The 26776-nt window shown below is 37.0% G+C and overlaps 1 protein-coding gene across 1 annotated transcript in view; it reads left to right on the forward strand.

Moving 5' to 3' along the window:
• LOC126183340 (MMS19 nucleotide excision repair protein homolog) overlaps window positions 1-26776 on the forward strand; it is a 232206-nt gene that overhangs the window by 165594 nt on the left and 39836 nt on the right. Inside the window, exon 14 of the mRNA XM_049925215.1 lies at window positions 19867-20035. Coding sequence (XP_049781172.1) covers window positions 19867-20035 — 169 coding nt within the window. The remainder of the gene's footprint in view (window positions 1-19866; window positions 20036-26776) is intronic.

The raw sequence follows: 26776 nt of genomic DNA on the forward strand, positions 1-26776 counted from the left end.
CCTGGTTATGTCGGAATCCCAGGAAACGAACTTGCCGACAGGTTGGCCAAACTGGCTACACGGAAACCGCTTCTGGAGATCGGCCTCCCCGCAACTGACCTGCGTTCATTATTACGCCACAAGGTTTTTCATCTATGGGAGACGGTATGGAAAAATTTCAGTACACACAACAAACTGTGAGCCATCAAGGGTACCACGAATCTGTGGAAGTCCTCAATGAGGGCATCTCGCAGGGACTCCGTGGTTCTCTGCCGGCTCCACATTGCTCATGCCTGGGCAACCCACGGCTACCTCCTGCGCCATGAAGACCTGCCGCAGTGTCAGCGTGGCACCCAGTTGACAGTGAGCCATACTCTTCTGCTGTGTCCTTCTTTGGCTGCCCTTCGACTTCATCTTTGGTTGCCAGCCTTCTTATCATTGATTTTAGCAGACAATGCCTCTTCCTCTGATTTTGTTTTACGTTTTATCCATGAGGGTGGGTTTTCTCATTTGATTTGAGATTTAGCACATGTCCTTTGTCCCTCTGTGTCCTCCACCCTAGTACTTGGGTGGAGATTTTAATGTGTTGCAGAGTGGCTGGCTTCTCCTTTTTATTTTCATGGTTGGCCACCCACTGGAATTTGCTTTCTTGTTTTACTCTCTTCTAGCTGTTTCTTGCGTCTCTCTGTTGTTTTCTTGTCCTTGTTTGTTCCTTCTAGTGTTCGTTGCCTTTCCTTCTTTCTTGTGGTTTTTCCTTTCTTTCCGTTCTGCATTATACGTATTGTATGTTTGATTCTCACTCTTGAGGATTTGTTTTATTTGGAACAAGGGACCGATGACCATGCAGTTTGGTCCCTTTTGCCCCCATTTTAAACCAACCAAAAGAACCCGTCTTCCCAAATTTCCAAATCATTTTCTCCAGACCCACAGCAGTCATCGGACCAATGCCTTTTTTCAAACCCTTCAGTGTCCCGAATTTCTGCAGAGCAACATGTGCACAGTCATCAGTCTTGTAACACAGCTTTACAAGCAGAGTGCAACCCTGCATTGAGACAGTCATGGCAAATGTCGCAGATGCAAATGGAAGAAAAGCCATGTACTCGGCGTGTTTATACCAACTTCAATGGATCGTGCGTATGACAGGTGTTTTCATTTGCATATTCTGACACATACAATGCCATCTATTGATCAGTTTTCACACTTTTTTTCTGCCATCCGTTTTCTCCCTTCTATGATAGTATTCTGTTGCAATTTGACATCATTCTGACCAGTGCTGTTATTTCTGCAGCATTTTGAAAGTTTAGTTATAATCACGCTGTATGTCTTAGGCTCAGAGTTGTTGGTACCCATGAAAACACTGAACTCAAAGAATTAAATGTAATCACTTATTTTATTCCTGCATACCCTGTCTGTGAACCTCTGGTTGTTGAAATAATAGGAGAGAACTCATCAGCATTGAAGAATCTAGTATGGCCTGGAGTCATTCATATATGGTGTATCTTTTTTAAGACAATTGTTCATAATAAGCAAGAGATCTGAGATTGAATTCGAGTCTGGCACAAATTATTCAAATATCACTGTAGATTAAAAATCAAATTTAATCTCTTCTATTGTGTTTCTAATAAAGCTCAGTGGCATCTAGGAGCTCTTTTCAATCTTTTATAGTTTACATGAAGTTCCTTGGGCCTCACATGCTTGAAAGCATTTTTAGCTGCCTCATTTGAGAAATCTTAATGCAAAGTTGCATAAAGCATGAAATGTATTGAAATTTATAAATGACCAAACTTGGAGGCATGTAAAACATGCCTGTTGAAGTTGTATAAAAGTTTTGCCAATCCTGTATGGATGCTTTCTGCATGGCTGCTCTACATATGAATCTTTCCTTCATTCCTGTGAATGTTAGATGGAGTCTATCATTAGGACATTAGGTTTGCTGCTGGGAGTTATTAGAACTAGAGCTATTAGAACTAGCCCTTTACCTAGACTCTGCACTGAGGCTGGAAAGCTACTATCATTCATCCGATGGCTACTCATGATGATGACACTGGATAAAAATTTTGTTTTATCATACAGGGTCATTTATAGCCAGTTGTTCCTTCTTGTGGCAGATGGGTTGAGGGGAAGGATAGTATTGAAGGAAAAAGACTGGCGATGTTTGGGAGATGGGGGGTAAAAGTGGGTAAAAATTTTATTTCAGCATACAGGGTCATTTATAAGCCAGTGGCTCCTTCTTCTGGAAGATGGTTTTAGGGGGAAGGAACAATGATGAAGGAAAAGGACAGGCAATGCTTAGGAGATGGGGACAGTGATGGGAAAGTCATTCAAAATTTTGGGTCAGGGGAGGCTTACCGGATGGAATGAGAAAGAAAGTCTGTCTTTCTCATCCCATTTGGTAAGTCTTTCCTGACCCGGGGTATTGGTCGACATTCCCACAACCCTTCCCATTTGCTAAATCATGTTAGTTCTTTCCCTTCATTCCTCTGCCTTCCTCTTAAACACTTCTGCCAGGAAAAGGAGCCACTAGGTCCAAAAACTTGCACATGTCCTTAACTTTTGTATGTGTTTTCTCCTGCAACTGCTCAGTGGGTAGATTTTTCATCCATCCTGTTATATAGTATTTTCAAAAATTTAGTATTTTCATTGATATATATGGTCATTGATAAGCATGACCACCAAAAGCCGTGAGCTGTGTGCAGTGAGAAACACTTTCAAGGATTTCAAATTGTAGCATGATGATCGACATTTTTCCCCCATTTTTTATTAGTGAGAGTCAGCCATTGGTATTAATATTGCAAGAAAAGGATATTTTAAGCTCCCTTGGCGAACAAGAATTTGTATGTACTGTGATAACGTCATGAATTCAAATAATTGTGAGCCATTCTGAATGTAACACAATTGTATAAGAACGATGTTAATTTAGGTAAACATTTTGCTGAATATCCTGATGTCCCATGTGCATTTAACTAAATACATTACATTGTTAGTATCTGTCATCTCTCATTGCCAGTTCAGTGCTGTCTATCTTGCAAATAAGAATAAATAGGCGAAGTAGATAATAATAATAATAATAATAATAATAATAATAATAAAAGCAATTCCCTTTGTGAACTGCTGAAGAAAATCAACGACGTAAAAAATCTTTAGTTAAGAAACAAAATAAAATTCAGTTGCAAAAGAAAGTTATATTTTTCTTATCTGCTAGATAAACATCTAAAAATGAAATCATTGTTTAATCTGTTTATTTTTAATATCAGGATCCTCCCATCATAGTCCCAGAGACATTGGCTGTTTAATACATAAGGGATCATGTCAGATCAGTGAGGAGGATTATACTAAAATTCTGGTGTGGATGGGTGTTTTACTATTTCACAGATTATCACCAGTAAATCATTAAAGAGCCATTGATGGTCTATATTCCCCTTTGCCTTGTATAATGCTGCTAGTGAGACTTGGATCACTGTTTTGCCAAATGAGGCAAAACAGTGACCTCAAATTTCAGTTGCTAATCTCACGAACAAACTATCTGTCGAATTATAAATAAGGATTAGCTCTATGAATTGTGACTTTTCAGTCACTGTTAGAGGATTCAGTTAGTGTTGTGCAGAGGGAGAGTGTACTTACACCAGTTCCTCTCTCTGCACAACACTAACTGAATCCTGCAATAGTCCTTGAAAAATCATGATTCACAGTGCTGTACCTTACGTATAATTTGACATAGTTTTTCAGACGTATTATGAAGGATGGTATTGTATTTGAAATAACAGGCTGTTCTGGGAAATAATTATTTTGAAGCTGAAATCTTTCATAATAAACAGAATAGGTGTCCCTACTACTCTGCAGCGTAACTAGAAGTATGTAGTTTCTGTCACTGCAAAATTCAGCATATAAATTTCCGTGCAGAAATGGAATGTAATACATTGAAAGCAGTGTTTTTAAACATTTTGGTGTGTGGTAGCTACAGCAAACATCTGTGACATTGAAGCCGCTGGAGATAATGTGGCAAAATTCAGGATAGGGCCTCACGTACAAAAATTCTTGTGGAATTATTGTATCTGTTATCCAGCTATTCAATTTAGTAATGACTCTCATTTCAATGTTGGTTCACCTTTTGGCATCATACATTAATGTGGTGTGCAGGCAACACAGGGTGATAGTTCATACAAGATGCTTTTTTGAGAACATTTAAATAGAATACAACAGTTTTCAATTTGTGTGTATGTATCCTGCATGTCTTGTGGGACTAGCGCTCTTATGGAATTACTGTATCTGTTATTCAACTCTCCAATTTAGTAATGTGTCCGACTTCAGCTTTGATTCACCATCTGGCATTCTCAGTTGGCAGAACACTTGCTCGTAAAAGGCAGCGGTGTTGGGTTCAAGTCCTGGCCCAGCACATAGTTTTAATCTACCAGCAAGTTTCAAATTAGTGCACACACCACTGCAGAGTGAAAAAGTCATTATGATTACTACTCTGAGTTTCTCAGACTTTCCTAGATCCATAAATGTACCATCTGGTTATGAACTGGATTTGTTTTTTGGAAAATAATGTTTCGAGAACATTTGTGTATTTCCTTTGATTGTTACTGTACTTATTATTTATTTTATAGTGAAACAGAGTAGACGTGAGACAGTGTTTTATTCTTACAGTTAATATTTTCCCACAGCAGTTACATAGCTTGTGCAGGGGTATACTGTGAGAATTACTTTCTAACATATATAGTAGTAGATGGGTGCAGAAATTTGAGGATCAAGTATTGTGAAGAAACAGAGTGGTTGTATTTAATTTTTAGCTACTTGAGTCATTGGAGATGGAATACCATTTCCAGTATGGGTGCCCATCTTGTGGAACTGATGTTCAGACTGTTTGCTGTAGAAATTGCATTGTTGGAAGTGCAAGTGTCATAACTTGACATTCTGTGCCAGTACTGACACAATGACATAGGGTTGAAACATGCACCAGAGTGCATTAAAGTTGCAGAAAGTCATCATGGGCCTGAGCACAGCTTTACTCACAAAACTATTTTATCAAAACATCAGCATTTTATTTATTTATTTTGAAATTGCTGCCATTTGACTGTTAACAGTGTAATGGCAGAAATTTCTTTCAAAAAATTCTGTATGGCTGTGGTCTCCCTCAAAGGAAAGATCATTAACAGCAATAGTGCTACTGCTCTCACAACTGCTTAAACACTAAAAGAGTATGGAGAGATCCCCTTTCCATACTGATGTGAAGGGATATGGTTTGGAAGTTCAAATTAACTGGCAATTTGCTCCTGGGAAATGCCAGTGGCAAATTGTGCCACAAATTGTTGACATAGTTGTTGTTGCCATGGCTGAGAATGTTTGACACAATGTGTGATCTTCGAGCAGCACATGAGCTTGTGACATTCACCAGCTTCATTTCTTTGTTGATGGTCCTCTGTGTTGACGTACATAATACTGGCTGCAAAAGGAGGGGGGGGGGGGGGGGGGGGGAGGCGGTTGGAAGTTTGACACTGGCTACTGTAAATGATGTAACCAACAGCTGCACAGTTGTGATTCACAGTTCTTTGCTTTCACTGATCACAACCCCCTAATACTACACAATTATATGGCCAGTTCACTATTGGTAAATGTTGAAAGCCTCATTAATAGGTTGCAGGCAACATCAGCATATTGCTACATTAGTTTTCTGTGGAATATCTGTGAGCAGTAAAAACCTAACAACACAGTTCACACTTCTTGCAGAGTAATACAGTATATGTGACACTATTTTTCAAATAAATTAAACATACATTGTCATTAATTTTCTAACACACAGCCTATTGTGTTACACTTATTCCACTGTTAAGTTGATGCATTGTTGTTGTTCTAACCAATACAGGTTTATTATCTGAAAATCGGCCATGGACTGTCTGTCTTGGGACCAAAAATCAGTTCTTTATATATCCTCACAATAATAGGCATGGAAACTATACATTGTTCAAATTACAGAAAGTAAAATTAAAGCATAATTCATTCAAGTAACTAAATACACCGAAAAATTCCTACTTTTTAATTGTTCGTTCTACCACAAAGATTCGGCCGAATTATTTGTTTCAGTAATGAAATTAACAGGTACAGTTATACAAACAATACTTTTGACAAACTTGGAAATTATTTTGGAATTAATTAAGGGCTCGCTTTGCTAATATGTTTTCAAATAGAGTCAAATAAATACTTTAAGAATCCTAGTTTTTCTTCCTCCAAATGTTTATAATTAGTACAGAATTTATATTTGTTTATAAGTCAACAATAGAATCTAAGTCCAAAACAATTACTGATGTCACCCTATAGCAAAAGATATTAACTAGGAATAGTCAAAATAAATTAGGAAATTAATTACATATACATAACTAAGCACAAAATTAGACCTGGTGCTATATTCCTTAAGACTGAGGGCCAACCTTTGTCTTTTATGGAAATGCAGATTATACTCATGCATGTTAATGGTAATTAGGCAAAAATGAAAATAAAATGAATTTAAGGAGGCAGATGGCGAAACAACAGAGGAAGTATAGAGATCCCAGTTTGCCTCTTCACATTACCCCCTCATTGGATTGACCAGATAGATATTGCAAATAGCTAACTGTGCAGTTCAATGACCACAAGTGGCCCCAGAAAGTGGGTTTAACATTCTACACACAAAAGAATATTCCATAAGAAATCTCCTTATCAAAAGTACAGTATACACGTTTTTCACATTTCTGCTTGTACAAAATGGCCATATGAAAATCCCCATACAAAATATTTACAAATAGTGTGTTGTACAGTGGCACAAAATATCCACAAATTATATCTTTAATAAAAATAGGCATCTGCATCGTAAGTGATGTACTTTTTGGATAAACAAAGATTACATTCTGAGATACATATCACTCTACACAAGTCCTGTCTTGCTTCAAAGAATAAATGATCATGGGTTGCAAAAAGTTAAATTGCACTGCATGTTGTAGTTCATTTTCAGACAGAAAATTTCACTCTTTCAATATTTAGAATTGTGACGAGCACTTTCACTCTTTTAATGGGCTTTTAACACATTTTCTCACCAAGTCGTCCACACCTCCAACAGATCTACATGCAGCTAGTAAGGAAATACACTGCCATCAGTTCCTTTGGAGGTGGTCCTCCTCTGCGATGTCATACATCCAAAAATTAGACAAAATACCCTACCTTAGTACACTCACTTTTACTTCTAAGTAAATATAAGGGAAAAATGTTTCATACTAATGGCAAATAAGTCATTAATTCGTAAATAAATACATCACACAGTTCTCATAACATCACAATAATTAGCACTAAAATTGACTATAGTACAAAAGGTGGGGGACAAGTAAAAATTTTCAAGTATTACACTGCAAAACGTTACTCTAGGTCATAACTCTGTCTCAAACTGGTTGAACTTGAAAGATTTGGGTTTATTTTACATTTGCAGAATTGCTAAAAATGCAAAATCCTGCTATGAAATTCACACCGTTTATGGACTCATATCACCTCAATGTCCAAAATATGTACATTATCTCTAGCAAAAACTCAAGATGTGCTGTAGCATAGATTTACTAATCACTACATTATGAAAAAAGAATAGTAATCATGACATAACTTAATTACTACTCAAATCAAAATTAAGGGGATGGAAGCTGTACCAAATCATTGCCCTACTTCTCCACTCAGCTCTGAGTACTACTCTCATTCGACTAGAAAATTCAATCCTCACAAGATTAGATTAGATTAGATTAGATTAATACTAGTTCCATGGATCATGAATACGATATTTCGTAATGATGTGGAACGAGTCAAATTTTCCAATACATGACATAATTAAGTTAATTTAACAACGTACTTAAGTTAATATAACAACTTTTTCATTTTTTGTGTTTTTTATTTTTATTTTTTTATTTTATATTTTTAATATTTTTTTTAAAATTTATATCTAAAAATTCCTCTATGGAGTAGAAGGAGTTGTCATTCAGAAGTTCTTTTAATTTCTTCTTAAATACTTGTTGGTTATCTGTCAGACTTTTGATACTATTTGGTAAGTGACCAAAGACTTTAGTGCCACTATAATTCACCCCTTTCTGTGCCAAAGTTAGATTTAATCTTGAATAGTGAAGATCATCCTTTCTCCTAGTATTGTAGTCATGCACACTGCTATTACTTTTGAATTGGGTTTGGTTGTTAATAACAAATTTCATAAGAGAGTATATATACTGAGAAGCTACTGTGAATATCCCTAGATCCTTAAATAAATGTCTGCAGGATGATCTTGGGTGGACTCCAGCTATTATTCTGATTACACGCTTTTGTGCAATAAATACTTTATTCCTCAGTGATGAATTACCCCAAAATATGATGCCATATGAAAGCAACGAGTGAAAACAGGCGTAGTAAGCTAATTTACTAAGATGTTTATCACCAAAATTTGCAATGACCCTTATTGCATAAGTAGCTGAACTCAAACGTTTCAGCAGATCATCAATGTGTTTCTTCCAATTTAATCTCTCATCAATGGACACACGTAAAAATTTGGAATATTCTACCTTAGCTATATGCTTCTGATTAAGGTCTATATTTATTAATGGCATCATACCATTCACTGTACGGAACTGTATGTACTGTGTCTTATCAAAATTCAGTGAGAGTCCGTTTACAAGGAACCAGTAATTTTCTGAAAGACAGTATTGACAATTTCATCAGTTAATTCTTGTTTGTCAGGTGTGATTACTATACTTGTATCATCAGCAAAGAGAACTAACTTCGCCTCTTCATGAATATAGAATGGCAAGTCATTAATATATATTGTTGTTGTTGTTGTGGTCTTCAGTCCTGAGACTGGTTTGATGCAGCTCTCCATGCTACTCTATCCTGCGCAAGCTTCTTCATCTCTCAGTACCTACTGCAACCTACATCCATCTTCTGAATCTGCTTGGTGTACTCATCTCTTGGTCTCCCTCTACGATTTTTACCCTCCACGCTGCCCTCCAATACTAAATTGGTGATCCCTTGATGCCTCAGAACATGTCCTACCAACCGATCCCTTCTTCTGGTCAAGTTGTGCCACAAACTTCTCTTCTCCCCAATCCTATTCAATACTTCCTCATTAGTTATGTGATCTACCCATCTAATCTTCAGCATTCTTCTGTAGCACAACATTTCGAAAGCTTCTATTCTCTTCTTGTCCAAACTATTTACTGTCCGTGTTTCACTTCCATACATGGCTACACTCCATACAAATACTTTCAGAAATGACTTCCTGACACTTAGATCTATACTCGATGTTAACAAATTTCTCTTCTTCAGAAACGCTTTCCTTGCCATTCCAGTCGACATTTTATATCCTCTCTACTTCAACCATCATCAGTTATTTTGCTCCCCAAATAGCAAAACTCCTTTACTACTTTAAGTGTGTCATTTCCTAACCTAATTCCCTCAACATCACCCGACTTAATTCGACTACATTCCATTATCCTCGTTTTGCTTTTGTTGATGTTCATCTTATATCCTCCCTTCAAGACATCATCCATTCCATTCAACTGCTCTTCCAAGTCCTTTGCTGTCTCTGACAGAACTACAATGTCATCGGCAAACCTCAAAGTTTTTATTTCTTCTCCATGGATTTTAATACCTACTCCGAATTTTTGTTTTGTTTCCTTTACTGCTTGCTCAATATACAGATTGAATAACATCGGGGAGAGGCTACAACCCTGTCTTACTCCCTTCCCAACCACTGCTTCCCTTTCATGTCCCTCGACTCTTATAACTGCCATCTGGTTTCTGTACAAATTGTAAATAGCCTTTCGCTCCCTGTATTTTACCCCTGCCACCTTTAGAATTTGAAAGAGAATATTCCAGTCAACATTGTCAAAAGCTTTCTCTAAGTCTACAAATGCTAGAAACGTAGGTTTGCCTTTCCTTAATCTATTTTCTAAGATAAGTCGTAGGGTCAGTATTGCCTCACGTGTTCCAACATTTCTGCGGAATCCAAACTGATCTTCGCCGAGGTCAGCTTCTACCAGTTTTTCCATTCGCCTGTAAAGAATTCGCGTTAGTACTTTGCAGCTGTGACTTATTAAACTGATAGTTCGGTAATTTTCACATCTGTCAACACCTGCTTTCTTTGGGATTGGAATTATTATATTCTTCTTGAAGTCTGAGGGTATTTCGCGTGTTTCATACATCTTGCTCACCAGACGGTAGAGTTTTGTCAGGACTGGCTCTCCCAAGGCCGTCAGTAGTTCCAATGGAATGTTGTCTACTCCGGGGGCCTTCGACTCAGGTCTTTCAGTGCTCTGTCAAACTCTTCACGCAGCATCGTATCTCCCATTTCATCTTCATCTACATCCTCTTTCATTTGCATAATATTGTCCTCAAGTACATCGCCCTTGTATAGACCCTCTATATACTCCTTCCACCTTTCTGCTTTCCCTTCTTTGCTTAGAACTGGGTTTCCAACTGAGCTCTTGATATTCATACAAATGGTTCTATCTCCAAAGGTCTCTTTAATTTTCCTGTAGGCAGTATCTATCTTACCCCTAGTGAGATAAGCCTCTACATCCTTACATTTGTCCTCTAGCCATCCCTGCTTAGCCATTTTGCACTTCCTGTCGATCTCATTTTTGAGACGTTTGTATTCCTTTTTGCCTGCTTCATTTACTGCATTTTTATATTTTCTCCTTTCATCAATTAAATTCAATATTTCTTCTGTTTCCCAAGGTTTTCTACTAGCCCTCGTCTGTTTACCTACTTGATCCTCTGCTGCCTTCACTACTTCATCCCTCAAAGCTACCCATTCTTCTTCTACTGTATTTCTTTCCCCCATTCCTGTCAATAGTTCCCTTATGCTCTCCCTGAAACTCTGTACAACCTCTGGTTCTTTCAGTTTATCCAGGTCCCATCTCCTTAAATTCCCACCTTTTTGCAGTTTCTTCAGTTTTAATCTACAGGTCATAACCAATAGATTGTGGTCAGAGTCCACATCTGCCCCTGGAAATGTCTTACAATTTAAAACCTGGTTCCTAAATCTCTGTCTTACTATTATATAGTCTATCTGATACCTTTTAGTATCTCCAGGGTTCTTCCATGTATACAACCTTCTATCATGATTCTTAAACCAAGTGTTAGCTATGATTAATTTGTGCTCTGTGCAAAATTCTACCAGGCGACTTCCTCTTTCATTTCTTAGCCCCAATCCATATTCACCCACTACGTTTGCTTCTCACCCTTTTCCTACACTCGAATTCCAGTCACCCATGACTATTAAATTTTCGTCTCCCTTCACTATCTGAATAATTTCTTTTATTTCATCATACATTTCTTCAATTTCTTCGTCATCTGCAGAGCTAGTTGGCATATAAACTTGTACTACTGTAGTAGGTGTGGGCTTCGTATCTATCTTGGCCACAGTAATGCGTTCACTATGCTGTTTGTAGTAGCTTACCCGCATTCGTATTTTCCTATTCATTATTAAACCTACTCCTGCATTACCCCTATTTGACTTTGTGTTTATAACCCTGTAGTCACCTGACCAGAAGTCTTGTTCCTCCTGCCACCGAACTTCACTAATTCCCACTATATCTAACTTTAATCTTATCCATTTCCCTTTTTAAATTTTCTAACCTACCTGCCCGATTAAGGGATCTGACATTCCACGCTCTGATCCGTAGAACGCCAGTTTTCTTTCTCCTGATAACGACATCCTCTTGAGTAGTCCCCGCCAGGAGATCCGAATGGGGGACTATTTTACCTCCGGAATATTTTACCCAAGAGGACGCCATCATCATTTAATCATACAGTAAAGCTGCATGCCCTCGGGAAAAATTACAGCCGTAGTTTCCCCTTGCTTTCAGCCGTTCGCAGTACCAGCACAGCGAGGCCGTTTTGGTTATTGTTACAAGGCCAGACCAGTCAATCATCCAGACTGTTGCCCTTGCAACTACTGAAAAGGCTGCTGCCCCTCTTCAGGAACCACACGTTTGTCTGGCCTCTCAACAGATACCCCTCCGTTGTGGTTGTACCTACGGTACGGCTATCTGTATCGCTGAGGCACGCAAGCCTCCCCACCAACGGCAAGGTCCATGGTTCATGGGGGGGTAATATATATTAAGAACAACAAAGGACCCAAGACTGACTCTTGTGGAACCCCATTCTTGATAGTTCCCCAGTTTGAAGAATGTGCTGATCTTTGCATATTATGAGAACTACTTATTTCAACTTTCTGCACTCTTCCAGTTAGGTACGAATTAAACCATTTGTGCACTGTCCCACTCATGCCACAATACTTGAGCTTGTCTAGCAGAATTTCATGATTTACACAATCAAAAGTCTTTGAGAGATCACAAAAAATCCCAATGGGTGGTGTTTGGTTATTCAGATCATTCAAAATTTGATTGGTGAAAGCATATATGGCATTTTCTGTTGAAAAACCTTTCTGGAAACCAAACTGACATTTTGTTAGTACTTCATTGTTACAGATATGTGAAGCTACTCTTGAATACATTACTTTCTCAAAAATTTTGGATAAAGCTGTTAGAAGGGAGATTGGACGGTAATTGTTGACATCAGATCTATCCCCCTTTTTATGCAAAGGTATAACAATAGCATATTTCAGTCTATCAGGGAAAATGCCCTGTTCCAGAGAGCTATTACACAGGTGGCTGAGAATCTTACTTATCTGTTGAGAACAAGCTTTTAGTATTTTGCTGGAAATGCCATCAATTCCATGTGAGTTTTTGCTTTTAAGTAAGTTTATTATTTTCCTAATTTCAGAGGGAGAAGTGGGTGAGATTTCAATTGTATCAAATTGCATAGGTATGGCCTCTTCCATTAACAGCCTATCATCTTCTAATGAACACCTGGATCCTACTATATCCACAACATTTAGAAAATGATTATTAAAAATATTTTCAACTTCTGACTTTTTGTTCGTAAAGTTTTCATTCAATTTGATGGTAATACTGTCTTCCTGTGCTCTTGGTTGACCTGTTTCTCTTTTAATAATATTCCAAATTGTTTTAATTTTATTATCAGAGTTGCTGATTTCAGACATGATACACATACTTCTGGATTTTTTAATAACTTTTCTTAATATAACACAGTAGTTTTTATAATGTTTGATAGTTTCTGGGTCACTACTCTTTCTTGCTGTCAGATACATTTCCCATTTCCGGTTACAAGATATTTTTATACCCTTAGTAAGCCATGGTTTGTTACAAGGTTTCTTACGAGTATATTTAACTATTTTCTTGGGGAAGCAGTTTTCAAATGCATTTACAAAAATGTCATGAAATAAATTATATTTTAAATTGGCATCAGGTTCACGGTACACCTCATCCCAGTCTAACTGCTGTAGGCTTTCCCTGAAATTTGCAATTGTTTAATCGTTGACTGAACGTACTACTTTGGAGGACTGTTTAGTATTGCTGAATGGAGCTATGTCATATATTGTAACTAGCTGTGCACCATGATCAGAAAGACCATTCTCAACAGGCTGAGCATTTATCTGGTTAAACTTATCTTGGTCTATAAAGAAGTTATCTATCAGTGAGCTGCTATCCTTTACCACCCGAGTAGGAAAATCAATAACGGGTGTCAAATTGAAAGAACCAAGTAATATTCCAAGGTCATTTTTCCTATTACCCTCTTTCAGAGAATCTACATTGAAGTCCCCACAAATAATAATTTGCTTCCCCCTGTCTGACAGATAGCACAACAAGGAGTCCAAATTTTTCAGAAATAGATGAAAATTTCCTGATGTACACAAAACTTTTTTGTTTCTATACTTTTTGCACAATGATAACTTTTGACATATATGGCATCTCCTCCTTTCTCCATATTTTCTCTCATTACTTGTGCAGAGAGCTTATATCCACTTACATTTACCTTATCCATATCAGTAACAATATGATGCTCAGACAGGCATAGTATATCTATTTCATCCTCAGCTTCTAAATCTTCTAAACAAACCAGAAGCTCACCTATTTTATTCTTTAAACTCCCAACATTTTGATGAAATATACTTACATTATTTTTAATTATACTTTTATGAGAACCTTTCCTTATTCTAACATTTGCAGTACTCTCCTGTCTGAGTTTCTCATTGTGCTTAGGCCTAGTTGCTATACCAGTGGTCACACGGTGTTCAGAGAGGCAGATTATGTCAACTGGGTTGGGTGACTTTAATTCATCAATGCAATTACCTAGGACTGAGATACAACTTGGTGGAGATAAAATTTCTGGTGATGTACACAAAACTTTTTTGTTTCTATACTTTTTGCACAATGATAACTTTTGACATATATGGCATCTCCTCCTTTCTCCATATTTTCTCTCATTACTTGTGCAGAGAGCTTATATCCACTTACATTTACCTTATCCATATCAGTAACAATATGATGCTCAGACAGGCATAGTATATCTATTTCATCCTCAGCTTCTAAATCTTCTAAACAAACCAGAAGCTCACCTATTTTATTCTTTAAACTCCCAACATTTTGATGAAATATACTTACATTATTTTTAATTATACTTTTATGAGAACCTTTCCTTATTCTAACATTTGCAGTACTCTCCTGTCTGAGTTTCTCATTGTGCTTAGGCCTAGTTGCTATACCAGTGGTCACACGGTGTTCAGAGAGGCAGATTATGTCAACTGGGTTGGGTGACTTTAATTCATCAATGCAATTACCTAGGACTGAGATACAACTTGGTGGAGATAAAATTTCTGGTGATTGGTGAAAATTTATAATTGACAGCTGTGATTGGTGATCCAATGTGCTAGAATTGTGCTGTTTAATTTCTTTCCTAAACTGGAGATTTGTTTCAATCCTGACCTCTTGTAGAACTTGACATCTTTCTGTCTTACCTATCCTAAAAAAGGTGCTGCTCCAACACCTGTAACCACTGGTATTTTACCATTCATGGCAGTGCCTCCCCCCTTAAATTTCCTGCTATTACCCCAGCCAGTTTCCCCTTCCCTTTCCTGTTGAGATGTAGGCCGTGCCTGGTATAGTCCCACCTACTGAGAGAATCAACAGGAACCACACCAATATGAGCCCCCGCACCCGACCCAAGCAGCCGTTCCAACTCCAAATTAACTCTCCCAACAGAAGAGCTCAAATGAGGCCGGTCATGGCGTCTCAGGACAGATACAAATTCAACATTGGTGTGTCTCGATGCCGACGCAATCTTTACCAGGTCACACTCTATACTGTACCCAGGATCTCTGTCGATGCTGTTCCCTGGCCCTCCCACAATAACCACAGTGTCTTCCCTGGTAAATCCTTTACAGAGTGAACCTAATTCCTCTGTCACCTGATCCAGACTAGCACTTGGTTTGAAAAAATTTGTGACCTGGTATTCTGGTCCTAATTCCTCCTGCAGATGTTGGCCTACACCTCTGGCATGAGAACTGCCTAACAACAAAACTTTCTTTCTTTTCGATGGCTTTCCTACATTCTTTTTCAATTTCCTATTGAAAGTTTGTTGTGTCCTGTCTACACCTACCTCTGCTTGAGGCTCATCAGTTTCTAACTGAAGCAACAGGTCAAACTTAATTTTTGACATTCACCACAAAACTGTCAGACTTAGTTCTAGGCCTGTTCCTTCTGCTACCTGTTGCCACTTCCCACCTCTCTTTGCCCTTCTCCCTCCTTAACCTGTCCAGATCTTCCCTAGCCTGATCTAGCTCAGCCTGAAGGACAGCAATTTTCCCCTCCTGTTCCACTATCTTCCTATCTCTGCTGCAAATCCTACATAACCACTGATGAGCCTGATCCACTTTCCCGACACCCACGCCACTGCAGTCCCCCCAGTGAAAAAAACTACTGCATCCATCACACCAAATCCCGGAACTAACAATTCTACGGCAAGTCAGGCACTTCTCACTCATGGCAAAAATAATACTTTAGCTACAATAAATCAATTAAATTACCGAAAATCAAAAAAGACATTACAAGAATTAAGCCTATTCACAAATGTATATAAGCAAGTTTCTGATTTAAAATTCCGCTGTTTTTCTGAGATCTGTATTAAAACAATGAAGGTATACGCTATTTATTTTATATTTTACTCGATGGAATGAAAAAAAGGACAATTAAACGAGATACTTTAACTTTGATTCTCCAAAAACGTTACGAGAATTAGGCCTATAAACAAATGTATATAAGGAAGTTTCTGATATAAAGTTACGCTGTTTTTCTGAAATCTGTATTAAAACAATGAAGTTATATGATATTTAAGGTAGTTTACTTATTTGTTACTGAGAAATTAGTTAAATTACCGTGAAACAAGAAACAAACACGTTTACAAAATTTAAGCCTAAGCGCGACTTCGCGAAGTTACGATCTTACCGTGTTTTCTGAAAAAATACGCAAAGAAAAGTCAAACCTTTAATGACAAGACTAAATGATACACTAATGCATGTATTTAATTTGTTGTTGGCGTTAAACTAAATTATATTCCTGTCTAAATCACTTAACTTTCTGGAAATGGTTTCTGGCGTCACTTACTCGGCGGCCATCTTGGAAACAAAGCACAAAATATTACCAAATAGTTGATCTGTCAGAATATTCACATTAGTCTAGCAGCACAGTTATCAGTTAATCAGCAAAATTACTTTTCTTCATTCCAGTATTACCAGTTTAAACTGATAATTCCTCAGAACACGAATAGAAGTTTTCAGGTAACCTATAGACCTGATAATGCAGCATTATATGACTTGTACCTCACTAAAATCTTGCTCTTTCTGTTAAGCTTTCATTCCCAGCTGCAGTGTCATGAATTGTGCAATATACACAGTACCCAGTGTTATCTACTTTAAAAATAGATCATCAATATAGTTTGTTCGTATACAGTTATCTTTCTCATTACTCAATCATGTCTGTCATCTCCATTATTTTACTTACATTTCTTACCTCGGTAGCTAGTGGAGTGCATTCTCAAAAAATATCTATACTACAGAGACAGGCTCCCTAACCACTAAGACCCTAACATTATTCATTATTTAATTATTTCCTTATTGCTTCATTATCTAATAAATAAACACCTGCTCTGCTTGTCCAATGCAAAGTTGATTCTACTGAAAAACACTCCACTTTTTATTTACTTTTACCAGTTTTTCCTCAATCACTACTGCACACTTGGTTTCTACCTCTGTTTCTAAATCATTTGTAATCTGATCAGTTTGATTCTCAAGTTTAACCCTATTTTCAGCACACAATTTCCTCGCTGCTTTGACTTCATCTTTACAGTGTTTCTCAGAAGCCTCCACCCACTTACTATAGTCATCACAAAGTTCCTTTCTCTCTTCTACACATTTACTATTCATGAATGTTAATTTCTCACTAGTATGTTAATTTCTCATTAGTATTCTGTACTACTTTCTTTATCTTTTCACCACAATCTTTCATTTCCATCTCAACTTTCTTATTTAATTTCCGAAAGATTAGAAATACCTACCTTAATTTTCTTTTTAATTTCTTTCTTCAGGTCATCTTTTAAGCTAGCCATGTCAGTTTTAATGATATCAGTTTTATTTTCCACTCTGCTAATGTCTTTTTTTCATACTATTTTCCACCCTGCTACTGTCTTCTTTCATAATATTTTCCACCCAGCTAATGTCTTCTTTCGTACTCATACTACTAATAATTTGCCATAACATCACTTCCAATTTTCCGTCTGCCATAAACTTTTGCCTTTGCGGACTTTCACTACTAGATTCTTCCTCCTTAGCCTTTACAGTTTTGCCAGCTTCAGTATTGTTTGCTTCCATTTCGCTCACATCACCATGTAATGTAGATGATGCTTATCTATCATCTTATCTATAATATGACCTTTGTCCTCATGATTCAAAGTTACATTTATTCCTCATTTATAACCACTATCGTCTGCTGAATCAGTCCCTATTAAGTCTTTCTGTTCATTTATAAACTTAACCTCTACAGTTTTACTATCAATCACATCACTCCTCTGTTGTCCATTCTCCCCCATCACACTGTCTTGTTCGTTAAGGCCACTCATTATGTATCGCTTAATATAAAACAGCTTTTGCTATGAATTACGTTATTTTTATTCACTCACCTTCTGCTGCTGCTGCTGCACTTTTCATCTTGATTTGTCATCTGCAATGCTGCTGCAAGTTCTAATTCTGTCAGTGCAGTGTGTTGCTTATGCCTGTTGACTGTGCCCACCCAAGTGCTGATTGGCTGCTCCAGTACTCAATGGCTGCTTCCATAACCTCAGTCAATGATCTTGTGTTGTTATGCTGAGTTGTTGATGCTTCCTGTGCATTACTTGTTCACGCACGATCAAACTTTCAGAATACTATAATTACTTTTCACTGTCAATTAATCTGTTCACTGTTCTCAATAATACTGGTGCCACATGTACTTTAAATTCAGTCATTCCATTGAGCCTGCGCTGTTTGAAGTTTGCGAGTCCATGTTTATTGTGTCCAAGTACAATAGTCCTCACCCAAAAGGGCACCACATGTGACGTTTGCCTGCTTTATTTCTTCGTTGATAGTCTTCGGTGCCAACATACTGCATTGTTATATTGGCTGAAAAATGGGGGGGGGGGGGGGGGGGTAGAAGTTCAACACTGGCTACTGTAAATGATGTAGCCAACAGGGGGAACAACACAGTTCACACTTCTTGCAGAGTAATACAGTATATGTGACACTATTTTTCAAATAAATTAATTATACAGACATTGCCATTAATTGTTCTAACACACAGCCTATTGTATTACACTTATTCCACTGCTAAGTTGATGCATTGTTGTTGTTCTAACCAACACAGGTTTATTATCTGAAAATCGGCCATGGACTGTCTGTCTTGGGACCAAAAATCAGTTCTTTATATATCCTCACAATAATAGGCATGGAAACTATACATTGTTTGATGTTCAAATTACAGAAATTAAAATTAAAACGTAATTCATTCAATTAACTAAATACACCGAAAAAATCCTACTTTTTAATTGTTCGTTCTACCACAAAGGTTAGGCCGAATTATTTGTTTCAGTAATGAAATTAACAGGTACAGTTATACAAACAATACTTTTGACAAACTTGGAAATTATTTTGGAATTAATTAAGGGCTGGCTTTGCTAATATGTTTTCGAATAGAGTCAAATAAATACTTTAAGAATCCTAGTTTTTCTTCCTCCAAATGTTTATAATTAGTACAGAATTTATATTTGTTTATAAGTCAACAATAGAATCTAAGTCCAAAACAATTACTGATGTCACCCTATAGCAAAAGATATTAACTAGGAATAGTCAAAATAAATTAGGAAATTAATTACATATACAAAACTAAACACAGAATTAGACCTGGTGGTATATTCCTTAAGACTGAAGAAGAACCCTTCGCTTTTATGGAAATGCAGATTATACTCATGCATGTTAATAGTAATTAGGCAAAAATGAAAATAAAATGAATTTAAGGAGGCAGATGGTGAAACAAGAGAGGAAGTAAAAAGAGATCTCAACTTGCTTTGTCACAAGTTGTGTCATGACAGTTGAACGTTTCATGGCCCAACTTTCGAAAAGTGCTGCATATGATTTAATAATGGGATCTCTAGTGCTGTTCCAGTCTGCTGTGGATGCAGATGGTCATCAAGTTGAGCAACATTTGTAACCTGAAATGTAAACTTTGTATGCAGTTAAATAAATGTTACACTCTCTATCAGTGGTTTGTTCATTATTTCTCTTCCGCAAGTCCATACAAATGTTTCCCCAAAGTTTCATTGTCCTACAATAACTCAATTTTTGTTGGGGCCCTCTCAAGTAGTGGAAGTTTTAATTGTGACCAGCCTGTATTTTCACAATAAAATGATAAATTAACTGTTGCTGTATCTTTGTTTTGCCAGGTAATTTTATTGGAAGGACTTATGGGCTCTGTGAGACAGGATGTCAGTTTACAATGCAGAGAGGAGCTGATAAACATTCTAACATTGTTGAGCATAGAAACAAATCATATACATACCCACAGATCAGCAAGCCGTCTCATTGGAAATCTTATAAATAAAGCTCCAAATGGTATGTGGAAAAAACTGCATAGTTTTTAATTCAGATGCTTCATTGAAGGAATTTTATCCTACAATCTTCTCTGTTGCATGTTTTTATTCAGATATAATGTAACTTATTACAGCTTGTAATTTACAAGGCTGTGAAGTTAATTAGTCATGATAACCATTGTAGAACGAGAACATTAGAGCCTGGTGCTTTAATATACTTCATTTAATGTAATTTCATTGTGCATGATGTGCAATGTTTTACACTGGCACAGCGTATCAGGAAAGGAAGGTAAACCTATGAGCAGTGTTAGGGAAAGGACAGAGCTGAAGTCTTTTCAAAATTACTTCATGATTGACAGTTTGGCAGGAGCATATGGAAGTGCGGACCTGAGTTGTCATACCCTGCATGAAATGCTTGCGTAATCTGACAATTCATTCAGCTCACTCAAACTCTGAAACTAATTACTTTATAAATATAAAACTCTCATAAATGTGTTATGGAAGATGTGCACTACGTTTTCATTTTAATTTATTAGTGACAGCAAATTATTAAGATGTTATACAGACATTTTATGAAAATGCATTTTGTGATGATGTTACTGATTTTTCAACACTAGGGAAACTTTTTTGTTATTCAAGCTAGGTGAACACATTAAGTGAGTGAAATTTTGGGAATACATCAAATTTTCATCTACTTTAAACCGAAACTCTGTGTCAGAGTTTTCTAACATGATAGAATTTCAATAAAATGCGACATACAATGATTTGTTCATGCATTGAGTACTATGTGGTCGCCCATATGGTTTTGTTACTAGAAACAATTTGCTAGTTTTATGATAAAAAATTTATTAATTTTCCTGATTCATCTACTTACTTCTAACATAACAAGATATAATGTGTATGCATGTTTATCACAGTGGGAAAACGCATCTTAAATGGGCCAACCAGTATTGGGGGAAAGAACAAAAACAATACAAAAAATATTACTTCAGTACTGCAGCAATTATATTGTAAACAGTAATATTTATTTTCTATGATGTAGACTGAATTTCTGAGACAATCTTCATTTGGAGTTAGTTGCTGCTGAGACCTTCTTAATAAAATATAATAACTTATGAAAATATAATTTTGCTATGTAGCAGAATTTATTTGTACTTCATTTCTGTGGTGATAATGGAAAAACCCTACTGACATCATGTCTGTCGCTGTGACAGATGCTTGAAATATCACTGTAACTGTTACTGTCGTTATTTAATGAAACGAGAAAACTGTGTGAGACTGCCTTGAAAACGTCTTGATTCCTAAGGGTAACACATAACTTACTGAGTGTAGGATTTTCCTTTGTGAAAACAATCATAAACATGATGACAAATCACATCCTGAGCAAATTAATCAGTATTCGTAATCCAGTTATCCAGACAACATTTTTTTCCCCCCAAGAGTTTCAAGCTGCCTTGTTTTCCATGTGTATCTTATTTCTCAAACATTTCCTTGCCAGTCTTCACTATAGTGTTTGTGTTTGTATTCAGAGCTTCAGCTGTTCTGTATATTACGTTTTTTGGTCTCAAAGTAGGCACATAATGCGTAAACCATTTCTCTCATCTGGCGTTGTACGGCCATCCCCCAGCCAAGAGAATGAAGTGGAATTAGTCCACTCATAACTTTTGGCCAACTTCTCTCTGAAATTGTCTACTACCACACAACAAATAACACTAACAACAAATAAAATAATAACTCCTCCCATAGTAAAAAGACAACAAACAAAATTGCAGTGTGTAAGAATCACACAGGACAGCAAGCTGCCTGAAACACAAAAACTGCAAGCAGAAAGTGTTGTGGCTCGAGATGAAGGTTTGGCAACTTCTGATGGTTGCTACAGCAGCTATAGGTATTGTGAGATTGGCAGAATGCAGTCTGTGCAATGAAAAATGAAGTGACATAACTTTTTAATTGTATTCAAGGAAAACTGAAACAATGAATATAGTGAAGTGATACTAGTGTTTATAGCAGAACTATGCGGAACTTTTTAAAAAAGATGTGATACATTTGAAAAGTAAAGCTACCGGAACAGGGCAGTTCCACATCAGTTGTGCAAATATTTGATACAGAGTCAGAAACTTGTGTGCTGATCACCTCAGCCTTCACTTTTAATCGTATGTCCTGCCAGTTTTGCAACATGTCATAGAAAATATTCAAGTTCATACTTTTCGTATGTTCGCTCTCTTTTCTTCCATCTGTGCATTAAGCACATCGTCATTATAGCTCTTACACCTTATCATTGGATTTTCTTTGTTCAGTAATGGAACAAGGAATATTTTATGGACCTCATGGTTCTCTAAGGGAGACAGTTCTTATTACAAAATGTAGGTTGCTTTTAGATCTGTCTTTCTCGTTGCTGATGTGAAAATATGATTATGAATAGGTGTTGTGTGCTGTACTACTAATTCAGACTTGGATTCACAAATTCACTTTTTTTCTTACAACAATGTTTACATCGCACAAACTGTTGTCATTTCAACAATATGCATTGACACCCTACAGAATAATTACAGGGTGTATACGACACGGGACAACTGGGAGATCCAGGAAAAACCCGGGAATTTTTTCATCCGGGAGAAAACTGGGGAAAAACCCGGGATTTTTTTAGAATTCCAGGAATTTTTCATTGTTTTAGTTTTCTGTTAAATTTTTGTAATTTTGACTGGTATGAATCGATACTGTAACTAAGGAGATTACTGTATGCCGCTACTGCAGAATAATACTTCAACAATAAAACATAAACAAGAGAAAACAATGAAAATAACGTAAATTGCAACGGAAATGCGCTGTATACAATGACACACAGTGCTCATGCAAGCATCTGCCAACAGCAAAATGTGTCAAAGGCTTTAGGAAGACAATTCAATGCTTCATAACAACAAATTGCCTCCAATGAGCGTGAAGTCACAACTGTTTACATTAGATTGGTTTTAGCAGTTACGAGCGGGCTCTTGCGCATGCACATTTTAGTTGCATTTGAATAATAGATTCTCCCCCTTCTGGCTACAGGAATGTGGCTGTTGGCTGTGCAAGCAGTCGCTGCAAGTGTCTAGATGCTACTGGGAAAAGGGGCCGCCAAATTCATATTTTTGAGAAAAAAAGACTTTTCACAAAGCTCCTAGCATTGATTATTCATATTATTTTGAAACGCATCCCTGTCGGTTTTTGAACACATTTAATTGATTTCCGAATGAATCATAAGTTGACGTTTGAATGCGTGTATAGTGTACGTGATGTCTCTGTCAGGAGAATCCTCATCGCATCTAGAAATAAACTTTCCGCAGACAAAAGGGGACGAGGCTATACGAGCTGAGCAGAGTATAGCCGAACTGTTGAATGCCAATCGCTGTCTGATTATGTGGTTGATTGGGTTTGCGAATGATCAGCGTTGTTATAATTACTAGCGAAATCCATAAATTCAGACTACCAGAATGGAAGTAAATGACTAACAGGAATAACAGATGAGAAAGATTACGTATTATCTTCTCGGTGTATCCAAGAAAATGAAATTTTGACAGACAGTTTTAGGCCAGATCACTAAACTAGTAAGGACCAGTTGTACAGTCCCCGACTAGCAGCCACTTAAGTTCTATTCTGGAAGTAGTGCGGAAAACGTGTTGTACGGACATGTAACAACGCCTAACCGGAGAATAATCACGGGATAATTAAACCAATGATTCTGGTAGGGTTAGTGAAGTTAATCGGCGAGCAGATTTTGACAGTGGCAGGAATAGCTACAGAATTTGTGATGACAAGATGGTTTGTTAGAACGAGGAAGGAGAAGAAACAGGGACATCACATATATTATGGAAGATTAACACGATTCCAAATTTATATAAAAAAATTTGTAATACTACTATTCGCTCTCGTGCTTGAGAAACTGGTGCATATGAATGAAATGTGAAACTATTTCCTAACATAGAGCTTTTTGCTTGTCATAGGCATTATAGGCATTTGATATTGGTACTTTGTGAATTATATTCTGTCGTGTTATAAAAATGAACATTTGTCCCAAAACAGTCTCGTTTATTTGTTGTGTTACAAAATTGCTGCAATAGTAGAAAGGCCTATTTTGTTTTATCTAGCAGACAGTGACAAAATAGATGTAATCAGATCGAGAAACCACACCAGTCTTGGGTATTACCTGTATTAACAGCTTTTTCAGTTTTACATAACGACACTTCGATTTTTCATGTAGCAAAACGTTTGACGTACTTTGATGAGGTAATAGATTCTTTCGCAGAAAGGACAGCACGCCATGTTAAGCTGTAGTAAGATTAGAGAGAAAAAAATGCTAAGAGCTAAGGACTGAAATGTATACTTTCTCACTTGTCCCATGTCTTCATTGGTTTTATGTCTCCTATATTTAATTTTATGTCACACAAAACAGCAAGTTGTTAGCTAATAGGCAATAAAGAGTGCAAATTTTCTGAAGAGTTCTTGTTCTCCTGATTACAAATAATCCCATCCGCTATTAATTGCGAATATTTTAAGAGGGGCAGGCTGTCAAACCGGCCGACTGGGAGCAGGAGAGGCACCATAGACATTTCAATTTCCACTGTCCTGAATATAATTTGATGTCATCCATTACAAATATACACTTTTCTATTCCACAGAGCGAAGTACAGTGACATGCGATAGAAGAATGCTGTATGAAGAGGCATGGCACTGCACTTTGGCACACTTAATTCGAACACATATGTTGTCCGTGCTACAAGATGAACATAGTTTTGAAAATTCGATTTTTTTTAGTATTGATCCAGTTAGCAAATATTGTAGATCCGGGGTCCAGGGCTGGTGCGCAGAGCAATCTGAGTTATAATGGGTAGTCCCCATGTGACCCGTGTTTACATTTAGTGATTTTGCTGTTTCCCCTTCATTTACTCTCACGTCAAATGAAAACAAAACAGATATCTGTGACCGGTAGCTATCAAGTGAATTAAAATACATTCACATAATTACGGAGGGCTAAAATATGTTATTAGTTTCAGATTTTATTTCCACCTTTCTGACAGTCAAGCATTAATCGCCTTGCAGAACAATGAAGTTATTTTTGTCTGTTTGCTGAAGAAATTTGACTTTTATTAACCTTTTCCGCAGAGGCAGTCAGTGTATTTGAAACGAAATGGTTAATTCCACAGTACTGGCTAGTTTCAACTGTCCGCTGCATTTCATGTGCACGATTTCATCTTCTAGCACGTATGGCATTATGCCATAACAAAGAACCGAACATGATATAATACAGTACTGGTTCTCCAGGAAAATTTACCTCCTGGAAACCACACTGAAAGGCTTAATATCAGGTCGAGGTCTACTTCATTGGGAATCTGGACATAAGAATGAGCACTTTGAGTATGCACTTTAAATGTGTACATTTTAGAATGGTTCACGAAATTCCGATGCTCTTGGAGTATCATCTGATATCTTGTTTCTTTTATGACATAATGTAGGATATTTCAATGGTTTTACACGTGCGTACATACGGGCTTCCTATGTCAGGGTAGCTGCTCAAACGCTTACAAAAGCGCATCGCATTCTCGATTTCAGTGATTAGGAAAGTAACATGCAGTGTTTGATGGAATTCCAATGTAGACTTTCGTAATACGAAAATACACAGCGTAAAATTTGCTGCACATCAAAGATGTTTCCGAAATGTGTCTTTTCCTGAGTTTCGTTTTCTAAATTGCCGGGAAATTCTATGCCCATGTATAAAACCATATCCATTCAAATGATTGATATGTTTTGAGGGAAAATACACTGTCACTTGACATGGAAAGAGTGTGTTTTCACCCAGGAGAAAGTTTATTTTTAACTGGGAAATCTGGGAGAAGTGTATTTTTAACCAGGAAATCCGGGAAAAATTCAGGAATTTTTTTTCTTTGTCCACGTATACACGCTGAATTAGTAGTTACAATCTGGGTTTCTGTGTTGGAATTGAAAATATGCTCTTCTTTTTTTTATGTATGAGCCACCATGAACTGCATCTGTTTCAACTGTTTCTATTTTATTTTCTTCCATACTTCTCTGTTATTTCTTGCTGTTTCTATGTTCTTTCTTTTGTCCCAGTGGCTTCAATCTTCTTAAGTTTTTCTTGGAAGCCTTTCAAATCTTGCCATTTCTTTCTGAGTGGCAGTAATTCCTCAATATCTTGTCGACTAATTCATAGTTTGTCTATGGTACACCCCACCCCTCCCCCACCCTCACCCCTATAATGATTACCCATTTTTAATTTACCAAAGTAAATAAACATTCTCATTCTGTTTGTCAGTCTGCTGTAATTCATCTTTTGCACAAGTCCATAGAAAGCTGTTCTTTTCTGAATCGTATCTAATTTTTTCAATAGTTATATACAGTTCACTGTTTTGATTCCGGTTTTTTTAAAAACTGGTCCCAAAATTTTCCTTAGATTTTTCTTGCTGTGATATCCAGCGCTTACATCATCATCTTGTAGTTTATAGTTAGAACTCATGTTGTATTAAGTGCTTCAGGGTAAATTGTGGTAGAGGACTGTTTAGTTTAGCATTGAGGGGTGTTAATTTCTTATTATATACATCCTTAGTGAGGTAGCATGCTGTTTTCATCATATTAACTTTTGCTTTAATAGCTTCCTACTCTGAAATGTCTTGTTCAGGTGCTTCTCTGAGATATCCAAATTTGTTAGTTCTGTCATTTTCTCCATACTTTTTTTTTTTTTCATTATGTTGGGGGTGTCTTAATGTCTGTC

Source organism: Schistocerca cancellata, chromosome 1 (assembly GCF_023864275.1).
Source record: "Schistocerca cancellata isolate TAMUIC-IGC-003103 chromosome 1, iqSchCanc2.1, whole genome shotgun sequence".
Lineage (NCBI taxonomy): Eukaryota > Metazoa > Arthropoda > Insecta > Orthoptera > Acrididae > Schistocerca > Schistocerca cancellata.